Genomic DNA, 21,423 nt, shown 5'->3' with positions numbered 1-21,423 from the left:
GAATATCAAAGTTAGAGACAATTTATTGAAAAAATATTTTAATGCTACCTTTGGATCATAAGACGCATCTAAACTTTGAGTCCATTTTTCTCTGTAAAAAGACACGTCTTATAGTTCGAAAAATATGTTATTATAATACAAAGTAATTGTGATTTAACGTAAAGCATTACCTGGCGCAAAACCGAAAAAACGAAACCAATGTAAGTGTAAGAAAAACCTTTTTTTTGACAATATTCTCGAGATGTAAGGATTTCCAAAATAAGAATATCAAAAGAATTTATTTTTGAGAAATATTAAAAATTGGCAACACCAGTGTGAAATATTTTTATTCTAAGAACTCGTGCCTTAGTCCATCTCTATTCAACATACCAAAAAAAAAAAAAAAAAAAAGAAGAACTCGTGCCAATATTCTGTAAAATCAATTGAAAGTAAAGCTTGCGTTCAACAACTAATCCCTACAATTACTACGTATTGTTAAATATAATGTCGTTATATAGGTAGGTGGAGGAAAACCCAAGGAGAAGGACCCATCTTTCTTCTTCATAAATATCAAGGATGATAAGGAAGTATCCATGTTTACCATTGCCGTATTGAAGTAACATGAAGAGTTTACACTCTATTGCAGAGTGCACTGCTGATTAAGCGAATAAAAAAGAAAGAAGAAAAACGGGAGTTGTAAAATTGACAGAAAGAAAATTGCTCACAAACGAAGAACATGATTTCTTATTACTAAAAAATGAACTCTAAACAATATATATTGTAAATAAACTGAGAAATAAAGCCACGAACTTTGCATATTCACTTAATTATACGTTTACTCTAGTGTGAGGGCTTGAGATTGTAATTAGCCTAATACGAAAATTTGTTTCCACTGATTATTATCTAGGATTTTACTATACTACTACGCTTAACTCTACTAAGTATTCTTTGAATATCTAAATGTTTTTGCAAATGTTTTCTTCAATTTCATGGTTATTCGATTTTGCAAATTCATGGAATACATGAATATCTCTCTTAAATTCTTTAGGCGAAGTGTTTTCTATTGTGATGAGACGATTTCTATTTTGTTCAACGATCTTTTTTGGACAATTTTTTTCTTAATAATAATAATCACACGAAAGACACTTGCTACTTTGACAACCTCTTTTGCAAGTCGGAATAAACAGGTTTTCTTAAACTTTTAAAATTTTCTTGACATTTCATATATATTTGCAAATTCACTTCAGAAGAAATTGGTGGAATAGAAACATCTAATAACTGTTCAATTCGTTGTTTAGTTTGCTTCTCATATAAACTCTGCATTTTGCAAGATGGTTAGTTTGGTCGTGCATTACATTATTTTACAGCGCTTCATTACTCGATTTTTAATAACACAGTTGTGTGTGTTCAAGTTTATTTTTCGTAAACAAAGGAGTTTAAACTTATGAAGCGAATCCTTTTTTGTGACCATATAAACCCTCTGGATAATTCTTAGAACCGACTATGATATCTCTACATCGCGAGCAATGGTTTGGTAAGCAAGAAATAGCTATAAAAGAAGCTTTACTGGACGCTTTAAAAGAAAATATAAAAGAGGTCGAATATGAAGCTGGATATAATAAGAAAAGTAAATATATTTCAAATTATTTTTCCAATTACGTGTAGAAATCATTTTTTAATCGTTAACAGATGACTTCAATCTGTGTGAAAGCACAGGTGCGTTATGTACGACTTTGGAGGCGATATTCCTCCATGGCCTAAAAGACTCCTTCCTCTGGCAGACAATTTCTATAATTGCAGGAGATGAAGAGCGACGTCCTAATCCCTCTTTTTGGTCTCCCATATTAATTTTTTTACATAAAGGAGTTATTGAACAAGTCAGTATATTTCTTTAGCAACTTACATCGATATTACTGTCATTGCCATGAAAATTAGGTGCAAAGCTTGACGCAAATAACATCGGAAATTGGACAATGCCGTGCATGGGTACGCATTTCTTTAAATGACAATCTACTTTCTTCCTATCTTGGCAATATAAGCAAAAGTTCATCCTCTTTGAGTCCTTACTATAAAAAGTATGCTCTTCTGAAGGATACAGTGCGTTTATCAAAGGTTATCAATGTATTAACTAAATTCGAGGAGTGCTGTTTAGAAATCAAGCTGTTTTACAACTCAAGCCTTCTAAATCAATGGCCGGATGCAGCTTTACAATTGTCTGGCCTGTGGACGCCGCCTTTAAAGAACTGTCCGGTAAATGAAGAAAATATGAGAAATTATTTAAACCGTCAAATTGAAATTGTAACAGGTCACCAGTGGTCTTGACGTGGCTGGGTCTATAACAAGTGATTCGAATGCCATACCCATGCCGCAGCCTGTGCGTCCTTATGAATTATTCAGTGAATCAATTTCAAATAGTCCTTTCCAGCGCAGCAGCAATTTCCCTGCCGACAATTTAAACAACCGCAATAATATTGATTTACTTTTGCAAGCAGTTGACGAAATGAACACCATCGATGAAGAGGAAACTAATTCTCAGAAATATTTAGTGCAAAGTCCGAATACCGAACCTCCTAATGAGAAAGTTTCTGAAAATTTATTGAACAGTTTAATGCATAAATCATGGTGCTCCGAATTGAACAACCAACAAGACGTGGCAGATCGCAATATGCAACGCTCTACAAGCGTAACAAGCACGGCAAGCTCGTTACCTTCTTTACCTACGGATCGCTGTAGTTATAATTCTTTATTAAGGAAGCATCAAAGAAATAGAGAAGTTGAATGGACGGAAATTTGGACGAAATTCCTTACACAAAATTCCGTCAGTACAGGGGAAATTCATAATGATGATGATAGCGATGATTGCGACAAATCAGAAACACAGAAAGATGCAAGTTTCGAATTTATTTCCGGCGATGTATTAGAAAAATTCGACATAGAGGATCTTCAGGAAATGGTAGAGCAGCTGTGCAAGCTCGGTCGAGAACCTGGTTTAGACAGTCAAGGTTTTCTTTGTAAATCGTGTCAGCATCCTTTGGGGATTGGCTATTCAAATTTTCGGTTAGGATCCCTGCATTTGCTAGATATGACATCCTCCGATAACTTACTTTTTCTAACCTTTTAGAGTTTGTGCTTTCAGCGGCAACTATTTTTGCACTGGTTGTATGGACTTGGAACCTGCAGTGATACCGGCAAAAGTTATTTATAACTGGGACTTTCGGAAGCATTACATTTCGAAGAGGGCAGCGACATTTCTATCAGAATTTCGTAATCAACCATTTATTGATTTAAAGGTATTAAAAATTGCGCTATTTTTTGCATTTATACATGTAAACTTAAAAATTCAGGTTTTGAATCCAGACATTTACAATGCATCTGAATGCATGGCAGAAATGCAATCTCTTCGCATACGTTTAAATTTTATCCGCGCTTATTTATGTACGTGTTCAACTATAAGTTTCGAAGAACTACAACGTAAATTTTTTGGAAAAGAGTATTTGTACGAACATATACATCAGTATTCTATTGGAGACTTACTTATGATACAGCGTGGCAGCCTTTATCAACAATTGCACTCAGCTTTTAAAGCTGGTGAATCCCATATTTTAAAGTGCTCGTTGTGCAAAGTTAAAGGTTTTATTTGTGAAATATGCAAAAGCTCACGCATTTTATATCCCTTCCATATAGAAACTACATTTAGGGTAAGTCTAATAATTCGTATATATTGATCGATTCAAAATGAATGCATTTCCATCATCACAGTGTTCAAAGTGTGGATCAGTTTTCCATGCTGAATGTTTAGATGCTCGCCAACCTTGCCCTAGATGTAAGCGGCAGCAGGCGAGAGAAAATTTGTTAGCCGAAGAAAGTCCAACTTAACATACACTGCATCAACATTACTCCGTGTATAATCACTTCATTGTTATTAATGAAATATCTCTGAAATCTTGTAAGCTAGTTTAACAAACAGTCAATAAAGTCGTTCTTTTTAACTTATACAAAATCTATCAACAAAAGATGCCACTAAATCAATAGATAAATGCAATTTAGAAAATTCATTTTCATTTAAATTATAAACACTCATCTGTGTCTGCCCTTTTTCCCCCTCCAATTTTTGTTATTTTGATATGATTCATGTTTACCTTGCAATATCGCGTATACTCGCTTTTACTATATTCAATTGTTGCGGCCATCTCAAAACGGATAAGCCCCGTTCTTGAGCCACTCTCTCGGTTAAGCCGACAATATCTCCACATCCGCGAATGTTCAAGTAACAGAAAGGTTGGAGACGTTCGAAATTATTGACTAGCTCTCCGCTGTGAGAGAAGGCCGCTGATGACGGTCACAACAGAACCAAGTTTACCACTGTACTTTACATTTGTAAAAATTACTATTTCAATGAGTTGCATGAGGCATCAAACCCATACCTGAAAACTTCCAATTTACGTATTAAAAGATGCTATCTGATTCAAGATGTGTATTTTTAGAAGGAAGATATGACAGGTTTTACACTTGACACATGGAAAAGGCTTGTTCTCTTATAGGCTCATAATCCGAGAGATCTTTGTCTCTAAAATTATTGGAAAATTGTAAAATTTTACTCTATAAAAAAAAATGGTCTACAATTGTGAACTTTTTTTAAGGATTTTTTCTTTAAATCCAATTATGTTAAGTTTTGTTTTAGTACTGTCTTTATATTTAGTTAATCTGCTTCCGATCGTTTTACATATTCCTCTTACAATTGCTGAATTGACAGCGGGATCGAAAAAGAGTTCAGATCATTCGACCGGAACGAAGCAGTTTGCACCGATTTAAAATTTGACGATTTTCTACGGCGGAAGAAAGCTTTCTACGACCGCTTATGGGATACACTATATTATTATTATTATTATTATTATTAATTTCGCCAGAGAAATAAATTCTAAGACTAAACTCTTAAAAGCACTAGCATCTAAGGCTATCGGCTTTTTATTAAAAACTCTACCACACTTGAGATTCGAACCCACGACCATTGACTTGCTAGTCGAGATTCCTCCCCTTCGGCTAATCAGGCGGATGGGATATACTATAAAGCAGTACATCCGCGAGTAGGTAGAATAGCACGACTGCTTCGCAAACTTTATGACGACCTGTTTTAATACTATAAATATTTATTTACAAAATAATAACTGCATAATACATAAATATTTTCAATTTAATAATAAAAACTCTTAGATGGTCTTGTTAGAAGAAAAATTAGGAAAATAAATTTCTTAACTGCCAAAGAACAATGTTTATTTGTAAACTAAAGTAACAGTCACCGTAACCTTTAGATGTCATTTGCCATTAATTCATACATTCTTAATGCAAAAAAAAAAAAAAAGTACTGTGCACATTTCGATATACTTCGCATTTGATTGTAAAAAAGGTAATGCTTTACAACAACAAAAAAGAAGTTACTTCACAAAGTAGGCTAAATGACAAAATTAAAACCAATTCATATGTTTATGGTAATTCCTATGAATAGAAAAGTATTACAATTATTATTTCCTATGTTTTCCTACTTTGCACTATACTAAGTACCTGAAAACAAAGTTCAAAAAAGGAAAAAAAAAACAAAAAAAGGCTCAAAACTTAACACTACTCTTATGCATGTTTAATGGATAACACTAACACTACTCTTGTGCATGTTTAATATTTAATGTACAGTTAATCTAGCAAGGATAGAAAAAAAGAGGAAAGACAATTTCGAAATATGAAAATAAATAGGAGATAGTACAGAACAAATGTAGTGAGCGCAGCAATTTGTTACTAGGAATTCAACGTTTCCTTAAATTAAAGTTTACACAAACAAAACAATAACGGAATAAATGCTCCAATAGCTATAAATACTGGTAAAAGTAATGTAGAATCGTCCATCGAATATGGGCCCGTTTGTCGCGGACCGCTTGGGTTACGAGGGCTTTCTGTTTTCGAAAGTAATTCATGGAATTCATCGTTAATATTTTCTGCATTATCCAGTGTTGGTAATTTCTCTGGATACTCATCCGTTTCGGTATCTTCTCCATTGGAAACTAATTTTCTATGTTGGCCATTAAGGATCTTCTTTTTATTCGCGCCTCTAATGGAAGCACTGTCGTCTATATCCCGATAGAAAGTGTCTTTATGTAAAGACTTTAGCCATGGTATACGTTGAACGTCTCTTTTCAATAATATGGAAGCATTCATTTTCGGATTGTCGTAAGGACCCTTCATGAAATCGAAACGTACCAAGTTATTAGACACTTCCTCCTTGTACTTAGATTTATCCAAGATAACTGTAAAAAAGACGTATTCAAGATGGGCAGTGCCGTCACCCGCTTCAGCGAATATGTCCAATTCAGACACTATAACATGACGACGATTTAAGACCACATCAAATATCTGAAAAGTTTTGAATATTTAAATTTAATTTTTTTCTCATTTTACCTTTCTCCTTTTTTGCTTACTTTTTTATTTAGTTGAGTAAAATAAACTTCGCAAAATTTTAGTACCAAAACAAAAGAAATTACAATACGTTACTGGAGATATAGGCCTATATGTGAAAGGCTTTCCTCCAAACGTTCTCAAAATGGTGCTTGTTTTTCATTTCCTACAAATAATGTACGGTATAAAGCCCAATTACGAATCACATAATGTAAAGTAAAATGTAAGATAAACACAAATCGATGAAAAAAATGAAAAATTGATAAAAAATCAATGAAAATCATGAAAAATTGGCAAAAAATCAATTTGGGGTACGATAAATTGATAAAAAATCGATGAAAAATTTGTTTAATTTGTATAATTAATGTATATTAAATGAATGTAGCTTAAATGTAATTGGAAAGAAAGAAATGAGAAATTGATAAAAAATCAATGAAAAAAATGAAAAATTGATAAAAAATCAATGAAAAACATGAAAAATTGGAAAAAATTCAAAGAGACTAAATATAGATTAGATATAGCATACGCGCGCGCTAGGTTACTGTTAGATAAGGAAAAAGAAAAACAAAAAATAAATTACGACAGGAAAACTAACAATTTACCACTAGTAGTAGGCAACCTAGTACTCCTAAGAAATGAAGTAGGGCATAAGTTACTGAATAAGTATTTAGGACCGTATAAGGTCATAGAAATTAAGGATAATAATAATATTAAAATAATAGACAATAAAAATAAAACTCAAATCACACACAAAAATAGGTTAAAATTATATCACGAAGCTTCATGAGTTACCTAAGTGTAAGGCGCCTACACTAAAAAAATATAAATATAACCTACACAAAAAATATAAATATAAACTACACACACACAAAATAAAAATATAAACTGTACAAACAATTTTTTTTTTAATATATAAGTACGTATAAGAAACCTACAGAAACAAAATTTTTGTTTTGTAAAAGTATAATTATGTATAAGAACCCTATGTAAATAAATGAAATATTTTTTTTTTTTTTTTTGTAATACAAACAAATTTTATATACAAATATTTATAAAAACCTCACACAAAATATATGTACACTATAAGACTACGGTAGAGGCAATAACATCGATAATTGATAAACCCAAGAATGATCATTCATTGTTAAAGATCATTCTTCCCAAGAGGAAAGGTGTAGTATTATCGATCAGTCGCACTCTACCGTAATTTACAAATTATTGCTAAATTTACATTTTTCTACTAACCTAGTTAAGGTAGTGCAATTTTAGTAGTAAGCTATTAATATATGTCATGAGACTCGTTACTTTCATTGCCGGCTGAGTATTTGTCTTTTTCTGACAAAGAAATAAAAATAAAATAAAAAGAAAAGTCCCGTCGGTTGTCTGCTGTCTGTCCGTCCACTGTAAGTCAGTCGGTCGTCGTCTAGCGTCGGCCCTACATAGCCATCATATGCACACCCCTTCTTCTCAGGCACAGCGGTGGCAGCTGTAGCGCTTAACTACTCATCGGGGACACAAAACAACAGGGGAATAAATAACTAAAGTAACTTACAATACAATCCTCTCGCGATGTCGTGGCTGTCTCCTTCGGCGGCTCCTGTCCACGGCAAGGAAGTAGGAAGTTCGTCTTACGTCGTCGGCACAATCACAACACAGCTGGGATGTAGGTGCATGTGGGTGCACGTAATTCATAAGCTACTGGAAAATTATTCTTCTTTCTCTTAACACATCTTGATTGAGGCAAACACATTGATCCTTGTTTTTTTCCTTTATTTTTATATAGTTTTACAATCGTAGAATTCAATATGTATATAAATATTTTTTTATTTTTTTTTTTTTTGTTTCAAAAGCACGCATACAAAAAGAAATTTTTTTTTCTTTTTTTTTTTTTATGTTATACAGAGTTGATTGGTTATATATTCTTTTACACAATTAGACACAAATATGTTCCTATGAACTTTTCTTATGCATATACATACGTATACATGTATATATATACCTGTCTATAAATATATATATATATATATATATTTAGATTTTGTACAATTATTTACACAAAGGATTTAATTTGTAAACTTTTGTTGGCAGAAGAAAAATTTCTTCGTCGCGAGAACACACACAAAATGCTTCTTTTAATTGTTCCACCTTTTTTTTTTTATTGGTTCTTTTTTCTGTTATTTGAGGTTTTAATTAACATTTATCCTTTTTTTTTTTTTGAGGTTTTAATTAAAATTTATCCTTTTTTGAATTTCGATTTTCAGTTTGTGCCCATATTTCAGAAAAAGCAAAAAACAACCACGGCTCAGCCGTACAATCAAAAAACAATCGAAAAGCAAGCGCACTCGTTGAGGTCTACACTGCAACTCCACTAGAACTAAACTCAACTTAAAACTATCCCCTCTGACTTAAATTTAAAACGCAGACAGACTTCTCCTTTTTACTCAATTTCCCTCTTCTTCTTCCTGTTGCTCTCTCTATAACGGCTTGCCGCTACTCTCACAAGAGCAGGCATAGATCCCGCAAAATCATACGATTTTGCCTATGCTTGCAAAAGCAAAAGGAAAAAAAGGAGTACCGCAAAATCATGGGATTTCGCCTGTTGCTATGCAAAAAGGGAAAAAGAAGAGAATAAAACACTCATATCCCGCAAGATCATGTGATTTATAAACAGTATCACAAAATCGCATGATTTTGTCTAACGGCATGCCGTTATTCAGATACTTGCGGTTGATACAGACCGACAGACACCCTACCCAAGGTTTGTTCGCGGCCGTTACATATATTATATGCTTACGTTATTAAACGATAACCTACTTTAGTTATATTAATTGCTTAAGTTAGCATTAAGTTATTTCCTATAAAAGATACTGACCATACATCAGTTAGGTCAGAATAATAGTAAGATAGTAAAATATTAAGTGCTTTGTAAAAGCATTCGTAATAAAGAATTATTAAAACGAACCTTTAATTGTGTTTTCACTACAAGACGAATAATATAGATCGCGTTCAAGACGAATATAGTCACTTCACATGTTTAAAAACGTGCAATTTTTACCGTATGATGTTAAACATTTCTATTTATTTGAACAACTTGCTTCAATAACATCTTTGTGCTCTAATGAATATTATAATCTACCTACCTACGTACCTAACATACAACGTAAAGCCAACTTTACTTAGATTGCTTTTTACTTATCTTCCATTCCAGCACGCTGGTAGTATTCACTTTAAGATACTCTATGAGCTGAAAATCGTAGAAATCGGTAGAATTAAAAAGAAAATTAAACAATGATTCCCTTGTTTTGAAAATGAGAACCTACCGTCATCCGTAAATCATAATGATTATCTCCTTGACTGACCCTGATGCTTAACTGAGAGCTCAAACGTTCCAAATAATGTTTTAATTTATCTAAGTCCCGTTTGGTATACGAGAAATAATTGCGATAACCTGCTTTTTTGAAACTCTCATTATCACCAAACACGATAGTGTTAATCAGGAATCCAATACATTGTATTAAAATATAAACAATGCGTAGGTTATCCTCCATTTGCAGCATTGACTCGTCAATCTCATTGAGCATTTTAACAAGATCATGAAATTCGTGAAAACAATACATTTCAATAGTATTTTCGGTAATCTCGCACAAAATGGCCCAGATCAAACAAATAGCTATAGCCCGACCAGTTTCGCTAGCAATGGAAATGCGATGACTTAAAGAGAGTAAATTAAAAACAAACTCGATTCCATCTGTTTTTAAAGCCTCCCATAACCGTTTAGATGCTACATGTAGCTAATAAACAAATATTTTCTAATTGGTCTATATTTTTTTAATTAACATCATTATACTAACGTGCAGAGGACTCAATGTATCCACATATTGAAAAGCTTTTTGAAGAAACTGAGAACGCCAATCAATATTCTCTGTCGTTGGTTGAATGTAATAACACATACAAGCAGCCACAAATATATTGGTAATCTCATCCAAATTTAATTCTTCTTCTTTTAATAAATTTAAAAATCTTCGACATATCTAAAATAATAAAGAAATATTTTTAATTTATTTGCAATAGTTATGAGGCGTATTATTTATATACTTCGTCAATCTTATCACAGTCTTCTAAAAATTTACACTTTTCCGCCAAACATGATTGCTGTATATGCTGCTTCAGCGTGGACAATTGATAAGTTGATTCGACTATTAAATGCATGCCATCACTTTGATTCTTCAAATTAGTGTCGCTTTTATTAGCAGTTTCAAACTGGTCACTCATGTTTTCTTACAGGCTCAGTTCTTGATCAAATTTTATTTTCTTTTTTTTTTGGTATGTTGAACAGAGATGGACCAAGCCAATAGATTTGTGGTTTATATGTTCAAATAATAAACTGTTGTAATTTTTAGTCACGATTATGTATAAAACGTAACAAAAAAAAAAGAGCGGCCGTAATAACTGGAGTGAGCATGTTAAATGTAATTGTGTGTGTGTGTGTGTGTAAGTGTTCTTGTTGAGTTCTTGAAAGTCAGACAGTGTTGCAAACTTTGGCTGAAAACGAAAAGGAATGTTATGGTAATTGAAAATGATTAAACGCAAAAAAAAAAAAGTTCTATTTTTTTATTAAAAAATAAATCCATTAAGACGTTGCGACCAACAAAAAAAAGCATCGACAGAGTTGTTTATCTTGCAAATACAAGTACGAAACATAAAATTTACTCTTCTTAGGAGCCAAATAATTATGCGTTATTCCTATTTGTGGATTAAAAAGTCCCAAGTAATAGACACAATTGGAAGCCGCGTTATCGTACTATTTTATAAGCAAAGAGAAACAGAAACCTAATTTTTTGGGTTGTCTGAAGGCTATATTCGGACTTATTGGTATTAAAAGCCGTTGTAGCATCAAATAATTAATCTAAAATTTTAAAACAAGTCGTAAAAAAGGATAGCGCTTCCAATAAAACATACTTCTTTTTATGCGACAGTCGACTTGTAATTCATCTATGATTGCCAATTCGACAAGTTGGCGTTTATGTTCAGTCAACATCGAGAGAACAGATGTGTTTGTTTGATATCAGACACAGCCGGAGATATAGAGCTTTTAAAAACTGACGCTCTGAAAACGACGCATAATATACCAAAAGGTAAACTACTACTGGCTATTGATCATCCCACTGATGCAGACAGTGTAAGACGTTTCGTTGCGTTTTGCAACTATTACAGACGCTTTATAAAAAATTTTTCAGAATATTCATGCCACTTAACTAAACTATGCAGAAAGAGAGTCCCATTCGAATGAACTCCAGCATGCAATCAGGCATTCGAGCATCTAAAAAATGAACTACTAAAACGAACATTATTGCAATATCCAGACTTCAAAAAAGCATTCTGCATAACAACAGATGCTAGCAAATACGCCTGCGGCGCAGTACTCACACAGCAGTACAACGGAGTACAACTCCCAGTTTCCTACGCCTCAAGAACATTCACAAAAAGGGAAACAAATAAATCCACTACCGAACAAGAGCTAATCGCAATACACTGGGCAATCAAGCATTTCAGACCCTACATATACGGACGACAATTTTTAGTAAAATCCGACCATAGACCATTGGTATACCTGTTCTCTATGAAAAACCCAAGTTCAAAACTTACTCGTCTACGACTAGATTTGGAAGAATACGATTTTACGCTAGAGTACCTCAAGGGGAAAGATAATTACGTAGCGGACGCCCTATCCCGCATAACAATTAAAGATCTGAAGGAAATAAACAGCAAACTATATACGGTAGTAACAAGATTTGCAACGCGGCAGAAAGATAACTGCACAGAAAAGCGACATGTAAGCGAACATAAGAATGCGGCGCCCAAAGTCTATAAAGTCATTAATAATAATGACGTACGGAAATTTGTGCAATTAAAATTTGCCTCCGATAAATGTTGCATGAAACATGGGAGGAAAATAATTGCCAAATTCGTAATAAACGACATTTATACCAATGGAAAACTCGACTTAGGTCAGTTTTTCCAAAGGCTTGAAATAGAAGCCGGTATAATAAAATTGTCGAATTTCAAAATGTCACCAAGCGAGAGGATTTTTGAATCCGTATCGCAGAACCAATTTAAAATAATGGGCAATAAGATATTAAAAAATATAAGAGTAGCGCTACTCCAAGAGGTGACAATTATAAACAAAAATAATAAGCCCGCAATCAAAACCATTCTACAAAAATACCACAATGACCCAATAGAAGGGGGTCACACTGGAATCACACGTACCTTGTGGAAAATACGAAGGTACTATTACTGGCCGCAAATGACAAAAACAATAGCCAAGTATGTCAAAGAATGTTCGCTATGCCAAAAAGCCAAAATTACAACCTATACCCAAACCCCAATGACCATAACCCCAACACCAGCAACTGCTTTCGATACAGTTGTAGTCGACACCATAGGCCCATTACCAAGGACAGAAAAAGGTAATGAATACGCGACCTTACCAAATATTTAGTGACAATTCCGGTCACAGATAAAAGTGCTAAAACCGTAGCAAAAGCAATCTTCGAGAACTTCATACTAAACTACGGGCCCATGAAAACACTTGTAACGGACCAAGGAACCGAATACAAGAATGTACTAATGAACGATTTATGTAAGTACCTCAAAATTGACAATATAACATCAACAGCCCACCACCATCAGACACTCGGCACGGTGGAACGCAACCACCGAACGTTCAATGAGTACATCCGTTCATATATATCACCTGAATTGAATGATTGGGATATTTGGATAAAATATTTCCAATATTGTTTCAACACAACACCTTCCACAACACACAATTACTGTCCTTATGAACTAGTATTTGCAAAGCCACCAACACAATTAACAAATCACAGCAAAAACATTGACCCACTATATAACATAGACGACTACGCTAAAGAGACTAAATATAGATTAGATATAGCATACGCGCGCGCTAGGTTACTGTTAGATAAGGAAAAAGAAAAATAAAAAATAAATTACGACAAAGCATTTTGATCTTTGCAAGAGCAATACAACGTGTGCGTCACTTGTAGAAAAAAACGAATTTGAATCTGTTAGGAAAGAAGTTAAATTTGTTTTTTTCTGTTCATGTTAATGCGATGCGCGTTATCTTAAGTATATAATTTTAACAAATTGTTAAATATGGTTCCCGAAAAAAACCTTTGCATTTTTTTTTCTCTTTCGACATGTACTTTTATATAGATTCACGTGATATAGGTGAATATAGGCGACATTTTTAAGCTTGGCGGCACTAGTTTCTTTGCTAGTTAAATTAAAATTTATTTTCAGACCCTTAGCAAACTTTATCTCTAATTATCATTGTGTATATATTCTTATTTGATTTTGCATATATGCGATTTCGTATTTTTATTACTTAGGAAGCGGATTCTATAACTTTTACGAAATATATAGAAAAAATTTGTGAAAACTGGGGTGCTCTTGGAAAGGGGCGGAGAGATTTACTTGAATTTTGCAAAACGGAATTATTTTCGGAACTGCAACGTTCAAGTGAATCAGCTCTACCAAGCTTTGGTAATAAGTTGGATGAAGATCAAAATACATACAACAGTGATTTTGGAGATGCGCAGGTGAATTTGAAGGCCAATCTTGAATACACTCCTCTGGATCTGGAGGAGGATAAGCAGACTGAAAGTCAGCCTAGCATTTCTTCGGCTAGCAGCTGTATATTAACATCAACAAAGCAAGCTGAAGAATTAGAAGTAAACAGCACAACAGTAAACTACTCCATAGACGAGGAATATAAACAGATCTGCGAAAAAATTAAACCCCCAAAAACACCAAACAAAAAGGTGATTTTGGGGACATTATGTTCCTCGCTACAGCGAAGCACTTTCAAATACCGTGAAGGTACGGTAACATTTACAAGGTATGAAACCGTTTTCATGCAGGAGAATTTTCTTAATGAACCAACATTTTCTGGACAAAAGCAGTTCATCGTATACGCCAAGGAATTGATTAGGCGCAAATTCGCATTAGTCAATAATGTCTGCTCTATCACTTACACTAGCCATAATTGGAATTCCACCAATTTTAAATTATGTATCTATGCTAAATGCATATATTTTTATAACGGTTGTAAGAAATATAAAATCGTTTATAAGCCCCTGTTGCATCAATTTGATGTGTTTTCGAATTGCGAAAATGTTACACATCCGGTATTAGAATACAAAATTCCGCAAGTCCGTGGTAAACAGCGAAACATCGCAAAAATGACATTAAAAGATCAAAAGGCAGCTAAGTGGAGGGATGTATACTTGTGCAAACAAAGTAAAGAGTTAAGACAAGTGGGACAAGTCGCGGTCCCATCTTCACAAGTAATTCGAAAAATAAGATCGGAAGCCAAAAATGAGAAGGCCAGACATTCCGATCCTTTCATAGACCTCTACTTAATGCTGCAAGATAAAAATTGGTCCGATTATATCCAAAAAATAAGTTATCCTTTGGAAATTTATTTATTTTCCCTTAGCCAGCTTACATTAATTCAAAAATTAAATCCGCATACACTTTTTATGGATGCAACAGCGAATGTTATAAAGAAAATTTCGTTTAATTCTAAAAGGGTTTTCATGTACTCTATAATAGCGCACATACAAAGAGAAGAGAATGAAACAGGAATTCTCTTCCCTTTGTGCGAGTCGTTTTTAAGTAGACATTTTTCTACAGATATAGAAAGATTTTTAATATATGTGAAAACATTTTGTAAGGATAATAATTTACGTTGGCCAATTTGTCAACGAATTATATCCGATTGGAGTATGGCTTTAATAACTGCCATCTTATGGGTTTTTTGTAATATGGAATTGCCAATATATATTAATGCTTGCTTCAAAAACTTAGACCAAAAACTAGGCAAACCGTCCTTTCTTATATTACAGTTATGTACAAATCATATTATCAGGATTCTGTATAAGGATGCAGAAAATCATTTTAATGAATCTGAACACAAGTTCATAAAGCGGCAAATGATAATCGCAATGTATTGTTCTAATATAGAACGGTTCTTCCAATGGGTTACAAGTTTTTTGATTGTACTCTGTAGCGAATATGAAAATAAATACACAAATTGTTCTAATATAGAACGGTTCTTCCAATGGGTTACAAGTTTTTTGATTGTACTCTGTAGCGAATATGAAAATAAATACACAATATGCCACCTTAATAAGTTGAAAACAACCTTTTAATGGGCTGCGATGAGGGAGTCTCTTCTGTCGGTGACAATTATGACACCGACGATAAAAGTAAATTTTACGTAAAACAACCAACGTATTCCCAAAGTGATTTTTACAAAAGAGGTAACGATATATATACCCAAGTAAAAGTTGAAATAGTCATTCATAAATGTTCTGATAAAAATAAAAATCCTTTTTACAATCCGCATTTCGCGGATATTTTATTGAAAAAATATGTCGCTTACGCTCCCTTATGGACGAATTTAATGGGCACATACATAGATTCTAAAAAGCCCGCTTCCAACAGTCCAGTGGAAGGTTATTTTTCAACAGTTAAAAATATAAATTTAGCTGGCGAAAGAAATGTACGACCCACCGACTATGTAAGAGAGTCGTACAAATATATAAAAGCAAAGACAGAGGAAATAAACTTGAAGCACGTTGAAGGAAAAGTTTTACATGGGACGCAATTGAAAAATACAGAGATATTACTCGAAGACAAATGGAAACGTACCCCAAAAAAAAAATAAAAACGTAAAACATGCTATCTCAAAAAATATTCAAGAATTATACATCGGACGAATGCTTTTCGAAAGTAAATAGACTTTTAAAATCAAAGCGGGTTATTGTGGGGAAGTATAATTATATATTTGAAACAATTTACACTAGTGAGAAGAGGCCATTTTTAACACATATGGAGTTAAATGATATATTTTGCTTGGATAATAAACAAGAATTATATAATAATGTGTTGGAATTATATCTACACATTATTATATATGATAAGAAAATTAACAGTGTATATTGTTTCAGTTGTATGGAAGGAGCGTTAATATTTTTCGGCGACAACTCTGACCTCAATGAAAAATTTAAACAAACCTTACTGCAATATAAAATAATAGTTATACCTATTCTCCACAATAGCCATTTTACATTTGCTCTTTCCAAACTTTTATATATATTGATCCGGTAGGCAATGAAGAGGCAATTTTATCGGTTTTATTTAATAAATTTAAAGCAATAGAGAACAACAAAGTAAATAATATGTGGATAGCAAGAACGGAAGAGCATGATTTACAAAATCTAAAAAAAAGACAAGACGAACTGCGGAGTGTTTGTACGTCAATTCTTAGAAAGAATTGTAAAAAATGAAGCTCTAGTAGACTTGGCGCGTCCGTCTGATTACAGAAAACAGATGAAGGACAAAATCTTGCAATACAGTGAAGAATTAACATATGATTGTCTTCACTGTTACACCGTTGGCGAAACTGAAAAGCAAGTGTTATAGAGTTATTTGTAAGAGATGTATTGGCGATTACTATAAAGAATGGAAAAATTTTTGTATTTTATGTAACAATAATTGTTAGAAATCTTTATAGGGTTCTTTGAATTCGCCCTTTGCTGTAATATTTCTAAGCCAAAAATGTTCTTGCATTCGGTATTTTTTTTTTTTGTTACTATTACGTTAACATATTATTTATTACATAATGTACTTTGTTATATTTTCTTATTTTATGTATTTTATTATTTTCATTATATTTATATATTTATTGTATTACAATTTTGCTTAACTATTGTTATTATTACTTAGTAATTGTGATTATTTTTTTTTATTTATTTTTATTGTATTATTAATGGTACATAGGTCTGAAATATTTTCGGGGAAGCAGCCATTTATAATAACTGTTAACGCGCCTAGTGCAATACCTCTTGGGTGGTGTGGAAAATTGCACGCATTTGCCTAATAAATACGGAAAGTAGCTACAGTTTTCCTTTATAGCGCACAACGTAGGTAATACACATATATCATATCTTTCTGATGATATTCAACTACGCTTGCTTGAAACAGAAAATCTAGAGAAATTAGACGGTTCACATATTACTATTATGCATGTATGCATATATAAATAAAAAATAAACATAAAAGATTTCTATATTATCCAAAAAATATTTTTCTCAGTAAATATTGTCATATATATATCTTTGCTTTTAAAAGCACATGCATCTGCTGCCTTTAGTCGCTTTCTCATAAATTTCATAGAGTACCGTTTATATATTTTCTCTCTTCTTCTTTATCAATTGTTACAGCAATAAATGCCTTTATATACATTACTTTGTACACAACGTATGCATAGGTACATTTGCAATGAGACCGAAATATATATCAATTTTTTCATACTGTTCCAGATCATTGTTTTTGCACATTGTTTTTGATCATTATTTCTGTTTAGATTATAGAATGCTAAATTTTCAAAGTATACAAAAAGTATACACGCAGCTACATTACAGAGTTTGTACATTTGTCTTCATTATATTTATATATTTATTGTATTACAATTTTGCTTAACTATTGTTATTATTACTTAGTAATTGTGATTATTTTTTTTTATTTATTTTTATTGTGTTATTAATGGTACATAGGCCTGAAATATTTGCTAATGAAATGTTTGATTTTATACACATAATGTTTTTGTCTTTTTTTAGCATGCATGTTTAAGATTATGCATTAGGCGGATATATTTGCAATAGTAACGCGTTTGTCCATACACTTGCTTAAGAATTTATATGTACGGTATTGAGTTGTCGTCAATTTTCTAAATATGAATCGCGTATAATTTTGTTGAAAACATTCTATAGGCTAATGAAATATATGCTATGGCAAAAATGTTCGTGTGCGTGCGCTTAGCAGTCACTTCACTACCTGTTTTCTCTTTCTTATGATTTGTATCGATAGCAAATGAAACAAAAACATTATGTATATAAGTTCGAACATTTGATTAGCAACATTATTGCAACATTTTGCTTTTACGGTCTTGTGAATATGAAGCGGACCGGTTTTTGGCGAATTTCGAGGTGATGTCCCCTATACAGGGTAATGAAATTAAGTTTTTCTGATAGGTTTTAGCGTCCTTTAAAACATATTAAAAATCTGCGATAGGGATATTTCTTAAAAATTTTTTATCACTAATTTAGTGTTTTGGGTATATGGGGAGAGCCGGTTTTTGGCGAATTTCGAGGTGATGTCCCCTATACAGGCCAATGAAATTAGGTTTTTCTGATAGGTTTTAGCGTCCTTTAAGACATACCAAAAAACTGTAGTCTAAAAATAGTTATAATACGATTTTAACGTACTCATTTGTAACGTACCTTTGCATGAGATTTACTAGCAATAACTAAGCAGTTTTGGTTTTGCGTTCGTAATTAGCGACTTAGTATGTTTTATATGTGTACGGTCGCTAAGATTATTTAATTTTAATACTTATTTTACTTTATTGTTATTCATTTCGCAATAAATTGTAACTCAGCAAAGACATTTTTAGCGAAGACATGAACCATCAAAAATGTGGGTTATCTTGGGGGGCTAACTTCACTCCAGTGCCAAGTTTATGTCGCTGCATTGTGAACAATGCAATGAAGAGGCGACCAACTTTACAGCCCTTAATCGGCATATGCGTGCTGAACACAACGTGCGAGGCTGCGTCAGATGTTGTAATAAGCAATTTTCTAAGCATGGCTTACTTGTTGAGCACACACACGCCCATTTAAATCCTGCATGTTATAGGTAAGTGAATTCCTTTTTTGTTGATAAAAACAAACATTACTTGCTTTTTCTTTTTAGAAGTGAGAACTGTAGTCGTGTATTTCCCGATCGTAAGTCCATGCGTAATCATTTTCTTATGAAACATCAAAAGGATGAAGACAAAACACTTGCTTGTTCTCAGTGTCCCAGCAAATTTGTTACTGTGTACCTATTACAGTGTCACAAAGTGTAATTATTTGCACGTTTCGTGTTTTTAGATTTAGTACAGGTGTTCTGTTGTCTGCTCATATCAAGGAGCAGTGTTTATGCGATACGTGCGGGAAAGTTGTGTGTAACACTGCTGCGTTTCAACGGCATCTATTGAGACATAACAACTGCCTTTCGGAATCCAAAGAATTGTGCGCCTGCAATATTTGCCAAAAGGTATCAACAAGTCAACAAGACATGTTGGCTCACAAACTTTGCGCTCATAATCTATTACGCACTTATGAATGCAATACGTCCTCTATGCACGATAACTTTCCATTTCAATATCCATATGCAATCACATCCCAAGAAAATGCATCCACAATGCTCGCGTATTCGAATCATCCGTACTCCGTTAATCGCCGTTGCCAAAATCAAACAATAAACATACTTACTTTTTTAGCATCATTGCCTATTGAATCAACATGCTTTGAAACACGAGGAACCAGATTGTTTTACTTTCGCCTTAAATGATATACTCATATTTATTGAAATTTTTTTTTCTACTCTCTGTTACTGTTGTCGAACGTCGTTTGTTGATAGCAGTTGTTTAAGGGCTCACGTTCTATGGGGACCGTGACGTTTCCTTTATATACATTATCAAATAACTTAAATAATGATAACACTTTTTCAGAGAAATGCGACTAACATCACAAGTAAATGATATGGTTAGAGCATATCTATAAAATTGCGAAAATACTGTTTACTATAAAGACATTGCTATATGAACGGTTACCGGAAACAGCCCCGCCAACGCTACGCTACGCGTTGATTTGCAAACAGCACTATAAAGAGTGTTTTAATCCACTTTCTGAAATGAAAACGAGAAATCTTTGTCTCTAAAATTATTGGCAAATTGTAACATTTTACTCTATAAAAAAAAAATGGTCTACAATTGTGAACTTTTTTTAAGGATTTTTTCTTTAAATCCAATTATGTTAAGTTTTGTTTTAGTACTGTCTTTATATTTAGTTAATCTGCTTCCGATCGTTTTACATATTCCTCTTACAATTGCTGAATTGACAGCGGGATCGAAAAAGAGTTCAGATCATTCGACCGGAACGAAGCAAATTGCACCGATCTAAAAATTGACGATTTTCTACGGCGGAAGAAAGCTTTCTACGACCGCTTATGGGATACACTATATTATTATTATTATTATTATTATTAATTTCGCCAGAGAAAGAAATTCTAAGACTAAACTCTTAAAAGCACTAGCATCTAAGGCTATCGGCTTTTTATTAAAAACTCTACCGCACTTGAGATTCGAACCCACGACCATTGACTTGCTAGTCGAGATTCCTCCCCTTCGGCTAATCAGGCGGATGGGATACACTATAAAGCAGTACATCCGCGAGTAGGTAGAATAGCACGACTGCTTCGCAAACCTTATGACGACCTGTTTTAATACTATAAATATTTATTTACAAAATAATAACTGCATAATACATAAATATTTTCAATTTAATAATAAAAACTCTTAGATGGTCTTGTTAGAAGAAAAATTAGGAAAATAAATTTCTTAACTGCCAAAGAACAATGTTTATTTGTAAACTAAAGTAACAGTCACCGTACCCTTTAGATGTCATTTGCCATTAATTCATACATTTTTAATACAAAAAAAAAAAGAACTGTGCACATTTCGATATTTATTTATTTATTTATTTTATTTCTACTTATACTAGAAACTCAACTAACCAAATAACAATCGAGTTCAATTGGCTCATAATGCAAAACTTATATTAATTAATAATAAAATTTAGTATAAGTATAATAAAACAAATAAGAAGAAAAAAAAAGAAAAAAAAGCATGTACACTATCAGCATAGGGCCACACTTACAACCGGTACAGGACCAAATTGCAAATGAACCCCTAAGCCATCGCAAACATGCATAAGCCTGGCAACCGATAATAAATTGACAATAATTCATTTTCGAAACGTAACGACTTTTTAAGGATAAAAGCTAGTTTAAATACGACATAGGTAA

The 21,423-nt window shown here is 33.0% G+C and overlaps 4 protein-coding genes across 5 annotated transcripts; 2 read left to right on the top strand and 2 right to left on the bottom strand.

Moving 5' to 3' along the window:
- The first annotated feature begins 1,306 nt into the window (after positions 1 to 1,306).
- Positions 1,307 to 3,972, top strand: LOC119636052. 2 transcript variants are annotated; one of them, XM_038031137.1, is made up of 7 exons: positions 1,307 to 1,606; positions 1,669 to 1,856; positions 1,915 to 2,229; positions 2,285 to 3,036; positions 3,101 to 3,269; positions 3,324 to 3,677; positions 3,739 to 3,972. In XM_038031137.1, the coding sequence occupies exons 1-7, from the start codon at positions 1,483 to 1,485 to the stop codon at positions 3,853 to 3,855; spliced, it is 2,019 nt and encodes a 672-aa protein (XP_037887065.1). In that variant the 5' UTR covers positions 1,307 to 1,482; the 3' UTR covers positions 3,856 to 3,972. The 2 variants fall into 2 exon arrangements, with proteins under 2 accessions (XP_037887065.1, XP_037887064.1); XM_038031136.1 differs by having other exon boundaries at positions 3,101 to 3,677.
- Positions 3,973 to 5,745: 1,773 nt separating this feature from the next.
- On the bottom strand, positions 5,746 to 6,491 carry LOC119635787 (malectin-like; the record flags this gene model as incomplete). Its single annotated transcript, XM_038030791.1, has 2 exons — positions 5,746 to 6,378; positions 6,444 to 6,491. Coding segments are annotated over 2 exons (636 nt in total), but the record flags the coding sequence as incomplete, so codon positions are not given.
- A 2,840-nt stretch (positions 6,492 to 9,331) lies between these two features.
- Positions 9,332 to 10,732, bottom strand: LOC119635952. Its single transcript, XM_038030999.1, has 4 exons — positions 10,516 to 10,732; positions 10,272 to 10,451; positions 9,741 to 10,211; positions 9,332 to 9,664 (listed from the first exon to the last, which is right to left on the bottom strand). The coding sequence occupies exons 1-4, from the start codon at positions 10,690 to 10,692 to the stop codon at positions 9,593 to 9,595; spliced, it is 900 nt and encodes a 299-aa protein (XP_037886927.1). The 5' UTR covers positions 10,693 to 10,732; the 3' UTR covers positions 9,332 to 9,592.
- Positions 10,733 to 19,030: 8,298 nt separating this feature from the next.
- On the top strand, positions 19,031 to 19,423 carry LOC119636095 (transcription factor grauzone-like). The gene is made up of 2 exons (XM_038031228.1): positions 19,031 to 19,209; positions 19,270 to 19,423. The coding sequence occupies exons 1-2, from the start codon at positions 19,034 to 19,036 to the stop codon at positions 19,418 to 19,420; spliced, it is 327 nt and encodes a 108-aa protein (XP_037887156.1). The 5' UTR covers positions 19,031 to 19,033; the 3' UTR covers positions 19,421 to 19,423.
- The last annotated feature ends 2,000 nt before the right edge of the window (positions 19,424 to 21,423 follow it).

Source organism: Glossina fuscipes, unplaced genomic scaffold (genome assembly GCF_014805625.2).
Source record: "Glossina fuscipes isolate IAEA_lab_2018 unplaced genomic scaffold, Yale_Gfus_2 27, whole genome shotgun sequence".
NCBI classification, from domain to species: domain Eukaryota; kingdom Metazoa; phylum Arthropoda; class Insecta; order Diptera; family Glossinidae; genus Glossina; species Glossina fuscipes.
Note: the sequence above shows the minus strand (reverse complement) of the source record. Positions and strands in the feature narration are given on the sequence as shown.